The 21,442-nt window shown below is 37.2% G+C and overlaps 1 protein-coding gene and 1 long non-coding RNA gene across 5 annotated transcripts in view; one reads left to right on the top strand and one right to left on the bottom strand.

Annotated features, from left to right (window-relative positions):
• Nucleotides 1-8,477, bottom strand: part of LYPLAL1 (lysophospholipase like 1) — a 90,949-nt gene extending 82,472 nt beyond the window's left edge. For all 4 annotated transcript variants that reach the window (XR_005836319.1, XR_005836317.1, XR_005836318.1 and 1 more), the window contains exons 1-2: nucleotides 8,327-8,477; nucleotides 3,032-3,131 (exon numbers count right to left, since the gene is read on the bottom strand). Coding sequence is in view for 1 of the 4 variants with exons in the window: in XM_008685676.2 (XP_008683898.1) it covers nucleotides 3,032-3,131; nucleotides 8,327-8,420 (194 nt within the window). In the remaining 3 variants the exon portion in view is untranslated. The remainder of the gene's footprint in view (nucleotides 1-3,031; nucleotides 3,132-8,326) is intronic.
• A 10-nt stretch (nucleotides 8,478-8,487) lies between these two features.
• LOC103658195 overlaps nucleotides 8,488-21,442 on the top strand; it is a 197,525-nt gene continuing 184,570 nt past the window's right edge. The window contains exons 1-2 of the long non-coding RNA XR_567056.2: nucleotides 8,488-8,623; nucleotides 10,049-10,143. This is a non-coding gene — a long non-coding RNA (uncharacterized LOC103658195). The remainder of the gene's footprint in view (nucleotides 8,624-10,048; nucleotides 10,144-21,442) is intronic.

The raw sequence follows: 21,442 nt of genomic DNA on the forward strand, positions 1-21,442 counted from the left end.
AAGACCTGTTCTTAGGTGCAATCTCAACTTCTTTTCATATTGATTCAAAGACAATGATGCCATTCACACTTTAATTACCTCAGATATTTGTTTTTCTAAAATATAAACAGCTGACCACACTGCAACATTTTTTCCCCTAATGGAGAACCAAGATACTAACCATTTAGTACGTGAGGGACAGAGGTGTAATTTCAAGCGGGGTGTCTCAGCCTAGGCACCACCGCGATTTGGGGCTGGATAACGGTCTGCCGTGGGGGCTGTCCCGCGCAGCGCAGGATGGTCAGCAGCCTCCCAGGCTTCTACCCGGTAGATGCTTGAGCCTCTTACGCTGCCTGTCCTGCCCGTTGTGACAACCAAAAACGTCTCCCAACATTGTAAATGTCCTCTGAGGGAGAATCATCCTTGCTTGAGAACTAACAATTTAAATCATCTCATCATTTCAAAACAAACAAACAAACAAACAAACAAAAAACCGTACCAGTTCAAGCACTAGAACCCATGAGAAATTTAAGTAAAAATGATGGTTTGATCTAGGATAGTCACCCCTAACATACTATAAACGTATGGGACCTCCTTTTAAATGTCTAAAATTACACAGCCCAAAATGGTAACTCCAAGCCACACAGAGCTATAGAGCATTTAAAAATGTACCTAGTTTAACCAGCTACTGAACTTTTACTTTAATGTGATTTTTTTTTACTGAAATAAAAGTAACATACAGTGTTATATTAGATTCAGGTATATAACATGCTTCAACAACTCAGTGCTCACCACGATAAATGTAGTCACCCTCTGTCAAATGTTATTACATTATTGACTCTATTCCCTATGCTGTGTTCTTCATCTCTGTGACCTATTTGACAACCGGAAATTTGTACCTCTTAATCCCATTTATCTGCTTCACCTATTCCCCACCCAACTCCCCTCTGGCAACCCAAAACTTTGTTCTCTGTATTTAAGAATCTGTTTTTTCGTTTGTTTCTATGTTCGTTGGTTTTTCATATTCCACATATAAGTGAGATCATGTGGTATTTGTCTTTCTTTGACTTATTTCACTTAGCATAATACCTCTAGGTCCATCCATCTTGTTGCAAATGGCAAGATCTCATTCTTTTTTATGGCTGAGTAATATTCCAGCGTGTGTGGGTGTGCACACATACACGCGCCACATCTTTATCTGCTCATTTACTGATGGCACTTGGGCTGCTTCCACATCTTGGCTATTGTAAATAATCCTGCAATAATAAACACAGGAGCCCATCCATCTTTTCAAATTAATGTTTTAGTTTTCTTTGAGTAAATAATTATTTATTTAATATAAATTTAATTGATCGATCAGCATCCAAATGGAGATGTGCTGCACATGTAAAATATATACCAGATTTCAAAGATTTAGAATGAATAAAAGAATGTAAATTATCACTTTAATAATTTTATATTGATTACATGTTGAAATGATAATATTTTAGATATAAGGGGTTAAATAAAATATGTTATTAAAAATAATTTACTTGTTTATTTTTCCTCTTTTTAATGTAGTGCCAGAACACTTAACTTTACATACATAGCTCATATTACATTTCATTGGTAAGCATGGTCTAAAATGTTTGATGGTCTATTCAAATAAGTATTGACTATGAAAATATATAATACCAAAAAGTTACCATGAATTCAGTGAAATATTTCGGTGATTTTATATTTTACTTACACATAACAGCACCCACAAACAATACTGAGTGCACATGGAGATTTTTAGATTCTCAGAAATATTTTGGGCCTAAAGTTTGAGGTCCACTGGTCTGGAACACATATCAAAATTGGTGATGATATAAAATTCGTAAGTTGAAAGCATTAACTCTAGAATCTGTTTCCAATGATCTTCCGTTCAATTTAGTCAGACAATTACATGTATATTTAGGCTGAAATGAACTTATCTTTCCCATCTCCATACGAATACCACTGTCTTTTCTCCTTCCAAACTTCACTTACCCTAAAAACCAATAGCAAATGACAAGCTCTTTCGACATTTCAAAGACATTCAACTTACAACACAAAAATAACCCCTAGGTCAGTAGGTCTTTTATTTGCACTATCGAACTATTAACTCCTTTAAAATTATATTAAAATAACTTTTTTGAATCTTAAATTTTACAACAAAACTATCATTTTATTGTTCTACCTCTTTCAATTCTATCAACTGAGATAGGTAAATTCTTAATTGCACATAAAAAGGTCCTTGAAGTTCTGGTTCTGATTCTCCTTAACATTAAGTTAATAGAAAAATAAAAAGAAAATGCCTTTGCATAAGCACACAGTATAATTAATAAGAATAAATCAAGAACAGATAGTAGGAAATCAGAGTAGGATGCACAGCTCAGCACATAATTTTGGTTACCCAAAAAAGTATTTGCAAACCCCAGCTTAAAGCATGTGCTCAGGATAAAAGCCTATGCAGATGCTAACTTAATAATTATGAGAAGCGCTATGACTTCAAAACTATACCAATTTCATGACTGTGTATTTTGTTAAACAAAGTTTATTAAGTAGTCAATTCCATATTCCTATTATGGTTTACTGATTCAAAAAGCTTAACATTGTTTTAAAATCTTTTTAAGTCTAGAAAGAATGCCACAAAACCCTTTCCCAGAGATTATGAACTCTGGCATAACTAAATTATTAGAAAGCTTATACGTGTTGGGAGCTATTAGTTCTTTTTGGGGTAAATGAAGGGAAAAAGAGAATCTGAAAGATGAGTCATCTGCATGGCCAGAGGAAGCCGAGTTCTGTAGGCTGTGCTTAGGACAAAGTTTAAGAGCCTCAGGGAACGCTTTACAAAGAGGGAAGAAATTACTCGCCTCGCAAAACTTGGCCCAAACGTGGAACTGGGGGGGGGGGGAGAAGTTCTAGAACAAAAGGTACCCCAATTCAAAATATTTTAAATACAGAATTTAAAGAACATTTAGCTGGTACATCTATTTATATACATTTTATGCCACAGTTATACTGAGCAGTGAGATAAATTACTACATACCTGGGAGGAGCTGTTGGATAAATAATTTTTATGTGTTGGAATGTTAACTCTTGATTTAAAACCTGCTTGATCCATGTTCTCAATCCTTGTCCAGAATCACCTGATGGATCACAAAATGTAGTTTAAGATAAAACATTCTGACAACACAGTGTATTTAAAAGCAGTCTATAACTTTCCTATCACACGGGCTGGAATAAGGAATACAAAAAAAAAATCTCCATATACAAAAATAACTGCACAGAAACCAATTTATCAACATGAATTAACTGATCAGGCATCAATAACTAAAAATAATTTACATAGTTTTATTCCTAACTTCACCACTGACCACTTTAAAGACCTCGTTTAAGTTTCCTTGTTTGTTTAAAGGGTATAACAGGCACAAATACATGAAGTAAATTATCTTTTCTAAAAAGAATTCTTTCTGTATCTGATTTTAAACAGTCATTTCTTATCTTACTCTTAAAAATAGTAAATTTCTGAAGCGAATATAAACTTTTGTAGCTGGAACAGTCTAAAACAATTTTCGTGGTTAAAATAACAAGATCTTTCGGGGCGCGTGGGTGGCACAGCGGTTGAGCGTCTGCCTTCGGCTCAGGGCGTGATCCCAGCGTTATGGGATCGAGCCCCACATCAGGCTCCTCTGCTATGAGCCTGCTTCTTCCTCTCCCACTCCCCCTGCCTGTGTTCCCTCTCTCGCTGGCTGTCTCTATCTCTGTCGAATAAATAAATAAAATCTTTAAAAAAAAAAGAAAACAAGACCTTTCAAAAGGGGTATTTAGCATACTTTATTTTTAACTTGAAGAAATCTTAATTTAATTTTAATAACAGGTTTACATGATGATTACAGATCCCAAGGCTGAAAAATAACCAAAATCCATGCAAGAATTAATGTATGGATATTTTCATTGAAAAATGGAAGGAAATATAGGTCCATGTTATGTAGTCCTGAAGAGTTAACTTTAAAGGTAACAACTCTTAATTTTTAAAATCAGCTCATTAAGACATCAACTCAAAATATATCTACTGAATACCTATTACCGTGTCAGCCACTGTGCTCACTGCTAGAGAGACAGTGATGGCAAGATGAAGAGAGTCCCCTCTCTCGCTGAGGATACAGTTTATTGTGAGAAACAGACCTGCATCAAACAATCATACATAAACATGAAAGACAAATGTAACCACTGCAAAGACACTTGGTGCTACCAGGGCTTATTATATTCAAAACTGACCCAGCAAAGGAGTTCGGGGTAACATTACTAGAATATAAGCTCTGCAAAGCAAAGTTCATTTTGTATTTTATCTGCTGAGTTACTTGTTCATTTAATACCTAGATCACAAATGACACAAACTGACACAGTTTTCAGATCTACAGGACGGTGAAAAGTGAAGTGCACGAGGAAAGAGCATCTCGGACAGAATACGTCAAACGCTAAGATCCTTTACAGGAAGGAGGAGGAGGACATCTAAGAATGAGGGAAAAAGCAGTGAGCACAAGATGAGCCTAGAGAAACTGTGGGGATGTGAAAAATCCTAAGAGCATGGAGCTACTTTTTGGCAGAAAGGTGGCCATCTTCTAAGAGTCACTCTGGCAGCTGTGTGAAGACAGAAAGGAGGGACAAAAAGTAGGTGTGGGGAGATCAACCTGGACAGTAGACAGATGCTTAAATTAGGGGTCTAGCAACAGAATGCACAGCAATAGGTACAAGGATACTTAGGAGATAAAATAAATAGGGACTGGTAATAGATTAGTCATGAGGGGTCAATGGTGGAGGCTTTCAAGGATGACGGTGAGGTTTCTGGCCAGGATAACTGAGTGAACTACATGCTAAGACAGGAAACCAATGAATCAGCAGGTCTATACTCCCTATACTGCCTACAAGGTCCTCTACTGGGGTTGAGCAAACTATAGCCAACTGGAAGACAAAAGCCGTAAGCTATGAATGGTTTTTACATTTTTAAAGAGTTGCTAAAAACATAAAGAAAAGGGAGAAAAGGGAAGGGAGGTAGAAAAGAAAAATGTCAAAGAAACCATATCTGTCTCATAAAACCTGAAATGGTTGCTATCTGACCCTTTACAGAAAGTTTGCTGACCCCTGTCTCACACCACCTGCGCCAGTATCCTTTGGATATCTTGGCCTACTCCTCTCCCTCCGGGCACACATGGACTGCTCTTCCATGAATGTCAGGGAACCTACCTCAGGGCCTCTGTCCTGGTTTCTTCCTTGCCCGCAACAGTCTACCCCAACATCCACATGATTCACTCACTCAAGTCTAGCTGCTGAAGTGCCACCTTCATAGTGAGGCCTACTCTGACCACCTCATCTAAAACTATCACCCCGACACCTCCTATCCTCCTTGTCTTGCTTTCTTTTTTCCATAGAACTTATTACTATTCACTATATAATATTTCCTCCACTGGAATGTAAGTTCCACAAGAGCAGGGATTTTTGTTTGTTTTGTTCATTAATATATGCCTGGAGCCTAGGACAGTGCCTTGCACAGTGGCCATATAATAAATATTTCTTGAATGAATGGATTAATAAATGAATGATTATTAGGCAGTTGTATAAACATATCCAGAACTCAAAGGAAAAATAAAATAGAGACACAAATTTATGTCACCATATAGAGTAAAAGAGTCTTGGCATTATGCCCATTAGCCTGGAGAGAAAAATGCAAAATGAAAAAAGGTCAGAGGACCAAATTCTGAGGAGCTACAACATTACTGGACAGATAGAACAGGATGAGTTTGCAAAATCAATTAAAAGCAGTAAACAGGCAGAAGCAAGAAACTGTTTTGAGAACACTGAATGTTGGTAACAGTTCAAATAAGATAATGACTGAAAAATGTTCCCCACATTTAGCAACAGAGGTTAGTAGTAACTGCAGTAAGAACCAATTCCGTTTGCTGAGACTTACTCCATAAGGAGAAAGCAAGATATGCATGATTTGGGTCTATGTGAACCTTACAGCGTGGTGTGGAATACAGACATTAGATCTGGTAATTACAAATATGAATACCATTAAAAGAAGAACCATAGTGTTCTAAAGGAGCAACAACAGAGTGAATTAATCTAAGCTGGGAAGCTGAACAAAGCTAATTAAACTATTATTTGTTTTTATCATCCTGAAAGAAGGTACTTCTAGCAGTAGGAAAGGCTCAAATTAAGTTGGCTATAAATTACATTTCTGTATGTTCTTCTATGGCTGCCATATCCTAGAAGAGAACTTCAGCCTTTTAAGATTTAAAAAAAAAAAAAAAAAAAAATCTGCTTGTAAATACACGTTTTCAACCTTGAAAAGCAAAACCTAATGCTACAAAGTAACATCCATTCATCCATTCACAAGGCCCACTTTTTAAAAAGCCAGTACTTTATTCTAAGAGCATGGTAAAACTGTTAAAATTGGTTTGCCTGTATTTGGATTAACCAGAACCCAAACATCTATAACATAACCACATATAGGAAAGTCTAATGTAAAATCATACTTCCAGTGACGGTTTTAATTTACTACAATGGAGCTCTAACTATATGGGAACTGCATTTCATTTGCATAATTAGCAGCATTCTTTGGATAAATTCTTTGTTCCAAAGTACGAAGGGAAAAAAACATATTGTTATATTGTATAAGTCTGGGTTTACAACTTAGAAAAATGTCAATAATTTGAAATTGAAACGAGTAAGGATGGTACTTTAAGCAAAGTGACCTGTGGAAAAAAGAAAGGTCTTTTTCCTAAAGGAGTATTTCCTAAAGATATTACGAAATAATTAACTTATTTATTACAAAGACTACAATGCTGGGAAATTTCTGGATGCTTACAAATGAACACCCTTGGAACTCCAAATAGTACAGAACAGTCTCTTAATTGTAAAGCACAGGTGTCCCCTTAGACACCTCACTTCACCTTCTAAAATATATTTCATCATCCAAGTCTTTCCCTTTAAACATCTTTGGCCCGTTTCTTCCCTATTTCCAAAATGATACAGCCTAGCTCAGAGTTTTTCCACCTTACCCCTTCTGAAGTCAGAGCGATCTGGGTGCAAATTCTAATTCCACTACCACTCACAGTAACAGCCAAGTGATCTTGGGCAAGCTGTTCAGCTCATCAGGACTCATTTTTAAAATGAGAATACTTTCCACAACTAGCCATTTCCAGGTCTCCACCTTGTACCTTTCCAATCCCCTCCACTATCTAACCACCATCCTCTTTAAGCCTACAAAAGTCTCAGCTCAAAGCCCACGTTCTTGGTCAAATCGGTAAAATCTGACAAGCTCTTCATCTTCCAAATGCCTTAATATGCCTAACCACAGTTTTTTCCTTACAGTTCTCTTGGCAGTAAATCATGTACCATCTTGTGATCTCCCATCCACTGCTGACTCAAACTAATTGAATTGTTTTTGTTTTTAACTTTAGGTAGGCGCCCTGAGGACACCGGCTGCATCTCATTTCTTTAAAAAATATTTCCCAAGAACTTACCCTAGGCAAGCACTAGGGATACAAAGATTAAAACAAGGGTCCTTAGTCTTGAGGAAGGGAAAGTGAAGTGGGAAAGTCAGGCTTAAGTAATTACAGATGAGTGTAAGAAACGGTATACAGAATTAAGCACACACGCCACTAAGGGCGGGCAGTGGAAGGAGAGTAACTGCCTGTGGGACTAAGAGTGGACTCTATGCTGTATCGCAGGGGATTAAGGACAAGGGGAAAGAGGAAAACGAAGGGAGGAGTAGCAGGAAAGAGAGGAAAGGGAGAAAGTACTCCAGCCCTGGCACAGTGCCTCACAGAAAGGACCTACTCAATAAATACTAAGTTTACTGTCTCAATTGTCTACAGTAGTACGAGAAACTGGAAAAAGAAAATGGCAAATAATTCAAGGCGGTTGAAAACCCGAATCACTAATAGGTGACCCTGGAAAGTACTAAATAATTTGTCTCCAGCAGAAAACTTACCTTACTAACTTGCTCTGTTTAAACTTGAGGGAGAACAATGAGGGGGTGGGGGTGATAGCAAGGGCTGCAACAGAGACAATGTTGTGGATGGAAGGATGGCCCAGTGATGGGACACAAGGGCCATCAGCGGGGGAGATGGGCCAATGACCGCAAGATCGAAAAAGGAAATACACGGTGTGGAAGGCCGTGTGTCCACAGCCGCGGGGTTAGCGAGGGAAGGGTCGCCCTCTCCGAGTCCACCGCGTTCTATCGGGGCCCAGCGACTCCTCCACTAGGGCAACTCTAAGGGACGCGAAGGGAGGACGATTCCCAAGCAGAAAACTAGGACGTAAAACCGTAATCCACCTGAGCCGTGCAAGAAGATCAGAGAGGCGCTGTGCCTCCCAGCCGGCGACACCATACAACGCTGCAAACGAACTGAACCCGACGCAGCCGCCATCGCTGCCGCCCGACGAGTTTCGTGGGCCCCGCCCCTCCGCCGCCTCGCGGGCCCGCGCACGTCGGCACGCAGGGGGCGCGCGTGGAGACGCGCGTGCGCGGTAGGGCTGGTGCGGTCCCGCCTCTGGGTCAAGTCTGAGGCAGTTTTTGCTGCCCTGAGAGTTTGGTTTTGCAGAGGGTGGTTTTGTGCAGGTGACAGCTTCGGTAAGCCTAAGGGGTCTGTTTATTTGCTATCGGATTTTTAGCAGCAATCCCAAAATTCAGGATTGCCTTTTTATTTGGAGAAATATTGGTATTTTTATGTTCAAAATTTAACAGATATAATCATATTTTACGTTCCACTTTGGGCCTTGAGCAGGATGTTTGTAGCTTTTTATGTACAAAATAAGAAAATTATATAATAACTGTAGTTTTAAAAAAATAGTTTACACAGCATAGCTAAGGAGACACCATTTCACACCCATTACTTAGAAAAACAAAATAAATGTTGGTGATGACGTGGAGAAATTGGAAGCCTTGTGCACTGCTGATGGGAATGTAAAATGGTGCAGCAGCTGTGGAAACAGTTTAGTTGTTCCTCAAAAAGTTAAATGGTTACCATATGATCTAGCAATTCTACTTTTAGTTATATATGAAGAAGTGAAAGCAGGGACTCAAACAGGTATTTGTACTCCAGTGTTCAGTGTTCACAATAGCCAAAAGGTAGAAACCACCCAATCGGACATCAGTGGATGAATGGAAAACAAAATGTATATATGTACGACAGAGTATTATTCAGCCTTAAAAAGGAATGAAATTTTCATACATGCTGTAACATACGTGAACCTTGAAAACAGTATGCCAAGTGGATTAAGCCAGACACAGAAGGATAAATATTGTATGATTCCACTTAGATGAGATACCTAGACTAGGCAGATTCCTAAAGACAGAAAATAGAATAGCAATTAACCAAAAGCAAAGGGGAAGGGAGAATGGGGAGATGTTGTTTAACAGGCATAGAGTTTCTGTTTGATGATGAAAAATTTCTGGAAATAGTGATGATGGTTATACAACACTGGGAATGTACTTAGTGTTATTGAATGCTACACTTAAAAATGGTTAAAATGGTAAATTTTTTGTTATGTACATTTTATCACAATTTTTAAACTACTAAAAAGAAGTGGAATTACCGTCTAAATAAAAACCTAACCATAGACATCTTTTAATGCTGAGGGCTGGTAGACCCAAATGACAGTTTCCTCCTGTAAAATTCATCAAACAACTGAGTAGAAGTTTAAATGCCATTAAACACCAGTCTTCCATTCATTGTAGTTTGCATCATGTTTAAGCAATTCCAACTTATCTTTTATTTGTTTGTGGTACTCACCCTACTCCCAAGTGACTAAGTTGCTTAACATCATGGGTCATTTGCCAAGATAAGCTCTATGCTATCACAGTGTTGGACCAATGCTGTCTATGGGAATGGTCCTCCATGCCTTTAGTTCACCAGATCCAAAAGGAACTCTGAGTCATTTCACTAAAGCCTCTAGATCTTCAGCTGAGAGTACTGAGCATGAAGTCATTCTAGAGGACAGACTGGGGTGGACTGACCTCTGATAACCAATTCTTAAAAAATACTTCTATCTGTAGGCCTGGCTTCCACGCATGAATTCTTGGTAACTGTCAAGAGCCAGGTGAGAAGAGGGCAGCGTTATACTAGGAGAAACCACGTGGAGATACGCCAGGTAAGGCTTTAAGTTCTGCTCTTAGAACTCCATTACTGCCAGAGAACCAGGCTGCACATCATCCCATGCTTTGTGACAGCAGAAAATCTGAAACATAATTATTTGATAATGTATTATAGCTAAAAATGTATTGTTACTAGCGATACTACACAGCTGAAATTTATTGGGACTTAGTAGGTGCCAAGTGTTGTCATAAGTAAAATCCCATAAAACTCTGTCCTATTGCTTTCTGTTGTTGTCAGTGAAACTCAAAGAGGTAAGGAACTTGGCAGAAGAGCATCCTGCCAGCCATTTGTAGATCCTGGGCTCACGTATTGGGCCTGACTCCAAAGTCCAGGTCCTTAACTGTTACACATTTACACATGAGCTCACAAAAATAAGACAGGGCAGGCCCCAACTATTTCATTTCAAAAGCAAAACGAAACCAAAACCCCCAAACCCTCCAAATACTTCTGGTATTTGGACTGTAGTCCTTTAGAGTCTCTACTGATTAGGAGTTATGTTGCTTCAGATCCCCGCCCCCCCCATCTCCTGGTATTTGTTCCTGGTTTGTTTCTCTATCTGAATGAAAACCATTTTGAGCAGATAGAAGAGCAGTCCCGGAAGGTTGGGATTCTGAGTTTCATCTAGAACTTGAGTCTTCCCAGATTCAGGATCCTTATTAGGATAAACCAGATTTTCCCAAACCTAATCAAAGTGCTCTTTTATTTCCAGTGATTTAAATGCTTAGCTATTATTGCTATTCCTTTCATCTTTATTTATAGAACAAACAGAAGGTTTTAGATTACTATATTTAGAAGTGCCATCTGGTAGGCAAACTATTGAACAAAAATGTTTTGTTCCTTTCATGTAACTACATTACTTTGAAATGTAATTAAGTTTCAGAATGGTTGTTTGCTTCTTTTGTGGTGGATCTTTTGCCCTATTGAACTGGGGGAAAAATTCTCCCTGGTAGATTTTTATTCATGCATTCTTTCACTCTTTGTGTATCTCTTAATTTTTTTTGTTGTTGTTACTCATTTGCTTTGAGACAGCCTCTATGCTCATTATTGATGTATTCCACTTTTGGTAACTTCAGTGTCTAAACTAAGAAAAGCTAGTGAACAAAATAAAAGTAAAAAAAAAAAAATTCTCCCTTTCTGTAGGGTTTTAATATCTATTGAAATCTAAAGATATAAAGGCAAGGTCAGAATCTAGTTTGCTCTTCCACTGTGTGTTTAGAAACTCTTGAGGGCACAGTTGTTGGCTTAAAAAAATTGATTGAAAGACTAGTCATTGACAGCAGTATGTTTGGTACTTTAAAATGATATCAGTTAAATGAAGTTTCATTCGTCATACAGACAGTGCACAGTTATGCAGCTTGTTTTCCTGGTTCCTGAGCATCAAATTGTATCCTCTTCACTCGTTGGTTTTTATCTGTTGAATTATTTAAAAGGACAGAGAAACACGTGAATGTAAATAATGCATACACATTAGACAAAATGTCTCAGCATTAGGTAATTTTAAAAATTTTATAAATTAACAAAGTAAGGTCCTTTGTATCTTCCCCTTATCCATTTCTGAAAGAAAAACTAGAAAAAATTTAAAGGTCCTGAATTCTTACAAAACACTAAAACTGAACTCTTTAGAAAGGAACAGTTGTATGCGTTTTTAAACTTTAATATAGCCCTTGCTTCAGTTCTAGGGAGCTTAAACTTGCATTTGTTACTCTAGACACAGTCCTTCTAGGTACAGATCTACTTCCACTAGATATGCATGGCTTCTACTAGATGGGGTCTTTTAGAGCAGATGGTCATAGATCACCTATGTGACGTGGGCATTGTGAGCTGGGCTGAGGCAGCAATGGGGAAGTGGGCACATGAGACTCTTAGATAAAGACCAAATACAGTTTTGGAGCATGGGTATTTATCACTTCTGCTGCACTGTTGACAGAGTAATTCCCACCAGAACAGTGTTCAGGCCGTGGATGAAGATTGCGGAAGTTCCTCCTTTGTACATAGGCTGGGTGTCAGTGTAAATACCTGGACGCCTGCATGTGTTCTCTGCATTGTCACATGACTCTTCTTTAGGAAAGGGATTGTCTCCCCTTTGAGGACCTCCCATGACCAGTTCTCATATTCCCAAGGTACTCTCTTATTCCATTTTCCCTAAGTCCTTGTAGTAGTCTTGGGGTCTCTCCATTGATCTTCATATTGCCTATGTACTCTAGAATCCATTCTTTGCTCTCCTACCACAGACCTCGATAGCTCTTCAAGTTCACAGCAATAACTATTGGCAACTCCTGACCAGATCCCGTTTCCTTGAGGGCAGTGAAGGTTAAATCTTCAAACCCTCCCATTTGCTGAGGGCACTCTGTTGCATTCCATACATCTATTACAAAGAAAAGGAAGAAAAGCAAAAAATATAATTCCCCTGCCAATACAGTTTGAACATCCATGTCTTGCTACATTCGGTTAAAAGGAGATGAAATATATATGTAATTGTAATAGTATCCAATAAGAAGACTTTTGAAATGATGCTAACGAGTTCCTGTTCCAGCTCCAGGAATTACAAGCTGACATTAGATGGGCCATTAGTTTCTTGAACATGTTTCTCCAGCTGTGAAATAAGGGAGTAGGGCTTGATAAGCTTACAAATTCTATGATTCTAGGACCATGAAAGTCTAAAAATGGAACACTTAGTGTTTTTATAAATGTACCTCTGATATTTAATTCTGCTCATAAAATTATGGCTCAACACCCTTAATTGTATTGCACAAACTCCTATTTGGTAGTATCAGAAGGATCAGCAATTGTCCTTCTTCCTTGCGTGACTGACTTTAGCACCCTTACTCTCTCTTCTTACTCTTTCCCAGTTGGTTAGTAAAAGCCAGTGGGCACAAAAGAGTTAAAAAGGATCTTTAAAAAAAAATAACCAGATAATACAAATCAATCTTTGCAATTTAAAAAGTAAGTATAATTTATTCCAAAGTGGATTCTTTTCAGAATATATATGTATAAATGCAAGTGTGTATATCTGTCTCTTTCTATCATTGACCAACGGAAATTATTTTATGTAAAGTAGGACAAAGGATTTTCTATTGTCATATCTGTGTTTTATTAAGAAAATAAAGGAGCTTTGTAAAATTCTCCTTAATTTACATTCTAAAAGCATATAGCATTCCTTTGTAGTATTATACTTTCAGATAATTTACTTTCTTATAAAATTCTGGCAAAATGTCAGTCTTTAAGAGCAAATTTTCTTTATATAGGTTAAAAATGGATGCAAGTGTATATATACAAAATAATTGAAAGCAGGGTCTTGAGAGATATTTGCACATCCATGTTTATAGTAGTGTTATTTGTAATAGCCAAGCGATAGAAGCAACCCAAATGTCGATCAAGAGATGAGCGGACAGATAGACAAAGTGTGGTATAAACATACAGTGGAATATTATCCAGCTTTAAAAAGCAAGGAAATTTTGTCACATGCTAAAACATGAATGAACCTTGAGAACATTATGCTAAGTAAAATAAGCCAGTCTTAAAAGGACAGATACTATATGATTCTGCTTATGACGTATATCGAGTAGGCAAGTTTATAGAAAGAGAAAGAAAGGTGGTTACCAGGGGGAAGGGGAGGAGTTATTTAGTGAATACAGAGTTTCAGATAGAGTTTCATATTTAAGAGAAGAAAATGTTCTGTTTTACAACAATGTGACCATATTTAACACTGCTGAATGGTACACTCACAAATGGTTAAGATGGTAAATTTTGTGTTAAATGCTTCCTATCCCAATAGATAAATGGGTGCAAATGACAAAATAGGAGTTTCAAGCAGTGGATTATTTAGAATGTTAATTTAGCATTTTTTATACATTTTTATTTGTATACATTAGTTTCATTTGTCTTTACAGAGGTTAACAGAGTAAAAGAATGTAAGTGAAAATAAAGATCTTTATTAAACCATTTTGAAAATCTGAAATCCCACAAACAATACCTAATTATAGAAAAAATTGTCAGTGTTCTGGGGTGACAGGTGCAGTAGATTTGAGGTAGGGAACCTAAGTGTGAATACTTATCCTGCTGGCTCTGTGATCTCATAAGTTGTATTTTCTTAAGGGCAGGAACTGTTTTATTTATCTTTGTATTCTCTTGAAATACCTACAACAGAATTATAAATATTACTTGTTGGAATTAAAGTATGCTTTTAATTGAGTTATATTTTGAAGAGAAAGAATGAATGAAGAGTGAAACTCTACACTCCTTCATGCACCTGCTTGTCATCGGCCATATTGGCAGTAGCTGGAGGTGGACAGGCCAAGACTTGGAGAAAACCAGACGGGGCCAGGGCAGGATCACAAGATTAGGACTGGTTTCCATCTTCACTTGGGAAGCAGAATTCTTTGAAAAACATGAAGCCCATTGTCAAGAAATCTTGTGGTGAGAATCAGACAAAACTAGGACATGACGCTGAGTGAAAAGAAAAATGAGGTCATAAAGGACAAGGAAAAGAAAGAGCCATAATCCAGGAAGACCAGTTGCTTAAACTGTGGCATGTGTGATTGGAGCACTGAAGTCAGCCATCCCATGAAGAGAGGATGTTGTCCCATGGTAAATCTATTGATGTTATGGTAGTGAGGGTGGTGAGGGCATGTTCATGGTGTCTTAAGATCTGCTTAAAGTTATGGGCCATCTTAAGAGAAAGGGACAGACACTAACACACACACACACACACACACACACACACACACCATTTCCAGTGTACTTTAGAGGTATTGTGAACTCACCAAAGGACTCCTAGAAATGTGTGGATCTCAGGCATGACCCTGCTTCAGGCCTCTATAGTTTTGAAAGCAAAAACGCATATGATTATTGGCCACGGATTCATTCCAATTCCCAACAAGTAAGGCTTTTAGAGGCCCCTTTGCCTTAAACCCTCAACCAAACCAAAGCACTGCTATTTATCTGGTCTAGCTACCATGTCAGCCAGTGTAGTTGGCAAGAGAAAAATAATTAACTTCTGTAGTAATTGTCTCCAAAATTTTTCCTCTATATTGCCCCATTAGTGAAATGTTTTTATCACATTTCTTATATGTGTATATTTATTTATTAATAAGTTATATGAATGCACTATTCAGTGATATATTCTATACATACAAAACAAACAAAAGTAGAAATTTAAAAGCATGGAATAAAAATAAGGTATCAAGAAGTTTCAATATTTTCTTTCCATGTTCCAAAAAGACAGGATTGTCTTGTCTTGTACACTCTTGAGGTAAAGTTAACCTATTTAGAAAATACTGTTCTTTAGGATGATTCTTGCAAATCCACGCACGGAAATAACAAGGAAACGGAGTTATCTTAATGGTAATGCCTCATTTTAAGAAAGCATGATATACATGTCCAAGTCTAAATTTACAAGGTAAATGAAATATGGTATAATTTATATTTCAGTGAGTGTCTATTTCTTTTACCTTCTTGAAGACAAACTGGATTTTTTTCATCTTTATGTTCCCAGTACCTAGACTATTTATAAATGGATTCTTCACAGAGTTGACTTTTTTAAAGATTTTTAAAATATCTAATATAAGGTTTGATTTTTACAAAACCAGCTTTCAAAAAACTCTTCGGTACCCTGTTTATTTCCCAAGACAGCTAGTCTCCTATTTTTTTTTTTTTTGGCTTTTTAAAAATTGTTTTTCCTTTTTTATTGAACTATAATAAACATACAGGTTAGATTAGTTTCAGGTATATGATATAATGATTCAACAATTCTATACATTTTTCAGGGCTCATCAAGATAAGTGCATTCTCAATCCCCTCTATTTCACCCATCGCCCCTGGCAACCACCGGCCTGTTCTCTGTATTTAAGAGTCTGGTTTTTTGTTTGTCTCTGTGTTTGTTTGTTCGTCCTATTCTGTTCTTTCATCATGTTGAACTCAGAGAATTCTTCAGATGTGTTGTGCTGCTTCTTGCCCCTGTGGCTTTGACCGTTCTGATCTCTTGGCCAGTAGCTCTCCCCTCTCCCATCCTTTACTTGCCTACTTGTCCTTCAAAACTGAAGTCTATCTTCTCTTCCTCTGATTATCTTCATTGAGCCCAAATGCCCTTCATACCTGCTCCTACAGTAAGCTCAGCCACCACTAACCTAGCATTTGCAAATCTAACCCTTTACTTTTCTATCTTTCCCTCTTCCCACTCCTAAACTGTGACCCTAAAAAATAGTACTAACCAAAATAAAGAGCTTCCATTTAATGCTGACACTAGGCTATGTTCTTTGTAATTATTCTCTCACTTGAAGGCAGGCTGTAGGTAGGGGTGTGTGTGTGTGTGTGTGTGTGTGTGTGTGTGTGTAGAAAGAATTTTCACTTAATTTTTTCCCATATTCTCCACTAGTTTATATTTACATGGTCATTATAGAATGCATAATAGACAAAGGATGTTCAAAAATCTCATTAACTACAGTTGTGTCAATAGGGAGCCTACGAGATGAATAAGCAATCTACTTGATACTTTACATTTAAAAAAAAAAAACACATTAAACATCAGCTCTTGAAACTTTTTAACTGACAATCTCAACTTCTTGCTTCAGTTTGCACCAATGACGATCTTTGAAAAACTGTTTACCAGGGTAGTTTACTTCTCTCTTCTAACAATTTGTATATTCTTCTTACTAGCATTGACGTCTAAATGGAAAAACATTAATAATATTTTGTTTATGAAGACAAGTGGGTTGACTCTAATAAAAATATTGATTCATGTCTTGCTTCTCAGTGAGAAATGCCACCCATGAAGCCTGCTGGCACTTGCTTCTAGTAATAATATAATTTCAAGAAAGCCAGAAGTACATACTTCACTTGCAAAAGTGCGAATTATTTATTTTTCTTTAGACAGGAGAAATGTAAAGTGCATCATGTTCAACTTTAGCTGAAAACAATTTAACAGCAAATTTTTACTTAGACGATGTAAAACATTAAAAGGGTTTGCCATAACTTAACAGATTGTAAGAATGTGTATCCCTTTCTATAAAGCATGAAAATCTAAAAAAAAAAAAAGTAAAACATTAAAAAAAGAAATAATAATCAGCTTTCATTTAGTCAGCTATTTCTTCTTTTTAAAAAATGAGTAGATTCACATATGCTATACAGATTTAAATCTTCCTCTTCCCCACAAAAAAAGTATCCCATTTATGTAGGTTTTTTACATCATACAGGTGGAGCTTACAGACAAAAAAGTACGTTTCATTGTTAGTAAAATCATTGCAGAGACTAAGTTTCACTCTCTTGCCCGTCTCATCAGAGAGGAGTTCTGTTTAGTCACATGGTTAGCATCTGGAAGCCACTCGGGGTAATAGCTACCACCAATTTGTTGCCTGTTCAGAGAAGTCATACCAGAATGGAGGTAGAGAAGGCAAATCCCAGGTTTCCTTTGACACACACACATTGACTCCAATCTCCTTATTGTCTGAAGCCATTCAACAGACCAATGTGAAGACCGAAGTATCGATAAATATGTTCTTCTTAAAGCAAACTTCCAGAAAACATAAAAATGCACAGCAAATGAAATCTTTTGATTATTTCAGTTCACGTGGGACATGCTTTTGATTTTGACCTGTGTCCCTGGCCATAAACACAAGGAGCATGCATTTTTTTCCAAATTGTGCTTTGCGAAAAGCCCCAAGTTTCTCTCATTAAGGGGACTTGTTTGGGGGCGCTTGGGTGGCTCAGTCAGTGAAGCGTCTGCCTCCAGCTCAAGATCCCAGAGTCCTGCTCAGCGGGGAGTCGGCTCCCCCCTCCTCTCGTTCACTCACTCTCTCTCAAATAAATAAGATCTTTAAAAAGGGGGGACTTGTTCATTTTGATTAAGGAAAAAAGGAGAAGGAAAATACAGAGCGTGATATTTAAAGTTCAGCCACACTCTTTGTACTCAACAACCATTTCTTAACCGTGTTCTGCAGATCTCTGAGATATTTCCAATAGGGTCAGTCGAAGAAACTTCTCTAAGGACTTCATTTAAAGGATTCATAGGAGCTCAAAAGAATAAAAAAACAAGAACAAAAACCAAAAGACAGCACAGAAATACTGTAAAGAACCAAATACTTTTTTTCTTTTAAATTACATCACAAGTTAGAAAAAAAAGAGCATTCTTTACATTCAAAGGTCATGCTAATCATGGGAATTATTTTGGGAACTGAAACTTAAAATGAAGCCCTTTGAAGACAGAACTTCAATTTGTGGCCATGGCTGTTGTTCTCAGAGGTTGTCATTGTTTATAATTACTGTCTTTTTTGACCTGTGGTTGACTAAATCCTTTCCTCGAAAGATGTCCCCACATTCCACATTACTACATTCCAAGTTGTTCTGCTGAAGTTTCTTGCCCACCTCCCACGTTGTTTGAAGAAGTGCTTTCTTGCCTCTCTTAAGAGTGTTTCTGTCAGGCCCTGCTGTTTGTAGTTGACTCACTTTAAGCTCACATAAGCCTTTGGGTATTTTGTGCCTAGCCTAGTGAAGCTGTACCGTGATCATCATTTGAATTCGAGTGAATGAAAAAAATCTCATTGTAAGTGATACAAAATTGGTGATTACTCACATATCCAGACGTCTCATGTTAATAGAAAATCGTCCAAAATTCACCACTTTCCAAATTTAAACAGTCCGAATCTTTAAAAAGAAAAGAAAAGAAACCTGTAATAATCCTCTCTTCCAGAGTGAAATCAGGAATCGGTGCCACTTTCCTAGATGTGGAGATGTGGTGACCTCCTTTGCCTTTTTAGTCATCCTGAAAGTTCGACAGGAGTTAGCTATTACCTAAGGATTGGTAGTAGAAACTTTTCATTAAACTTAACCAAATTAGGTAAAATGTTAATAGCACTGATAGATGGACAAGTCTGTATTCTTAAAGACCTTATGTTTTCCTTTTTGTAGCTCAGAGCATATAGCAGCAGGATGATGAGGAAAAAAATACACAACACACGTTACGGCTATCTGCTTAATTGTTAGAACCTATTACATTAACCAAAATCCTTGTTCTTACCATTTTGGTGTATGTAATTGTGAACTGAGTAGTAACTCAGCAGTAATAATGACAGGGAATAGATTCATTCTGGAGAACCACCTGCCGTTTGCAGAATTTGCGTTTGTTTGCAAGGAAAATACTCCAGTGATGCATTTTATTAAATGATGGAACATAAAAATGGTAAAATGACTCTGCTCATGTAATTGTAGGCTTCAATTTCTCCTATAAAATATACTCAAATACTTTTGGGAATTTGAAGGTCGCTTTTCAGTGGCTTCTTCATGTAATTACACATTTTAAAAGCTGTAATCAGAATTCCCTCATTTTATCCTATTATTTATTAATCAGCATATGATTTAGACTACTCAAATGGTACTTTTCCCAAATGTGAGGCATGCTTTTTAGTTTTCTCAATTAGTACTTTTTGTCTTTACTTATGACTACAATAAGTATTATTTGATGCTATGAGTATTTGATTATATAGAATATTCATAATGTGCTATGCTAAATGCTGTTGGTGAATGACAGATACATAAAACGTCCTACCCTTAAGGAGTTTACATTTAGTAGAGAGATAGAAGGTGTACATACTTACAAGGTAAGTACTAATAACCATAAAAAGGTTATAGGTAAAATTTTAGCAAGTTCAGAGGAGAAAGAGTATGTTTCTAGGTATGGAAGATCAGGAAGGCATAGGTAGAATAGACAACCACAGTTCTCTAAATATTATAATCAGAAATTCACAGCCACTGGACCCTTACCAACACACAGAAGCCTGAGGATAGGGCCTTGAGCTGCTCTCTCCTCCCCCTTTCACTGAGGTTCAATATGTGTCTCTACAGGGAAGGAATGTTCCTCACAAAGTACCCTTTTGCCTCTCTTTTTTTTTTTTTTTTTGCTTACCTTGTTCTGGTTCTATCAGGTTGATTTCTAGCCCTTGAGTAAAGGGGTTTCTTCTTATGGTAAATTTGGGATATCTGTTGTAATGGCTGAGTCTCATGATTTAGTAGGCCTATTTGACTTGGAAATGGTAAATCTGCAGTAGATGTTCGCTGACTGAGTGCTGAATGAACGGCTAGTGAGGGACGAGTGAGTAAGTGAATGGCCATCAGCTAGGAAACAAACCAGCCCAAGAAAAACAGCTCGATCCTGGTTATATTATTTAATGTAAATTACAAAAGCACATTTAGCGTCACTCTCTGAACTTTATTATAGTTACTTAATAAATATGTGTTGAATGCGATGTTCCTCAAAATACTCATTTTGTGCATTCATATTATGGTATTTGTACTGTTGGGGAAAGCTCAGTCTCCTTGTAGGAGGGATAATCCTGTTTCACTACTGGATAAATAGATCATTATGCAGTGTTTCCAACAGCTTTCCTAGAAATGACCCCTTTGAGGTTCAAAAAGGAACAAAAAGTGATTAGATTTTATAAATGTTATGCCACTTCTTATTACATATAGTATTCAATAAAAAGAAAATCCCACAAGACAATTCTGTTTGCCCCAGGGGTCTAAAACCATAAAGTCTCATTCTTACAGCATCTACATTTTGGCATTTGTTTGTCAAAAATGGGGTGGAGGTAAAAGTAATCTTTTTGCCAGTTTATGTGATGCCATAAAGCAGCATTTTTCATTTTTCAACACTTATTAGCTCAGCTCCCCAGCTGTGTAGCACCACGCCCTGGTGTGAAATTGAGAGGGAGAACTCTGACAAGTTTATATTGGCCTAAATTTATAGCTTTTCTTTAGCATGGGGGAAGGGTGTCTTTTTTTTTTAAAAGGACATTATAGTTGTATGATTTTATATTCCCAAACTTCTGTAACATGGAAGAATGGCTTATGAAAATGACTACCAGTATATCATATTTGGCTCCCTTACACAAATGTTAACAGCTATATAGTTAGAGGACAAGTGAAGCAGAAAAGTTAATTAATTAAAACTTAATTAATTAGTTAATGAATTGATTGTTTTTATATCCTGCAAAATATAGATAGCTCAGGGCCTTGCATGACAAATATGCTTGAAATTTTGAGTCAATACAGAGAAATACAAGCTCAAACTCTACTTAAATAGGGGGGTTTTGATGTCATTATTCATACAATCACTTCAGATCTTTATTTCCCTTGTTTTCTGGAAAGCAGTTTCAAAAAGACAAAGTAAGTTGATTCCACAGACAGTTTGGTATGAGTGGCAGAAATGGGTTAAAATAATTACTGTGGTATGATGTAGCACATTAAAACGAAATGATTGACTACAAGCTAAAAATTTTAAGATAAACAACCTCAATCCTTGGCTG

This window comes from Ursus maritimus, unplaced genomic scaffold, assembly GCF_017311325.1.
Source record: "Ursus maritimus isolate PB19 unplaced genomic scaffold, ASM1731132v1 scaffold_2, whole genome shotgun sequence".
In the NCBI taxonomy this organism is placed as follows: Eukaryota; Metazoa; Chordata; class Mammalia; order Carnivora; family Ursidae; genus Ursus; species Ursus maritimus.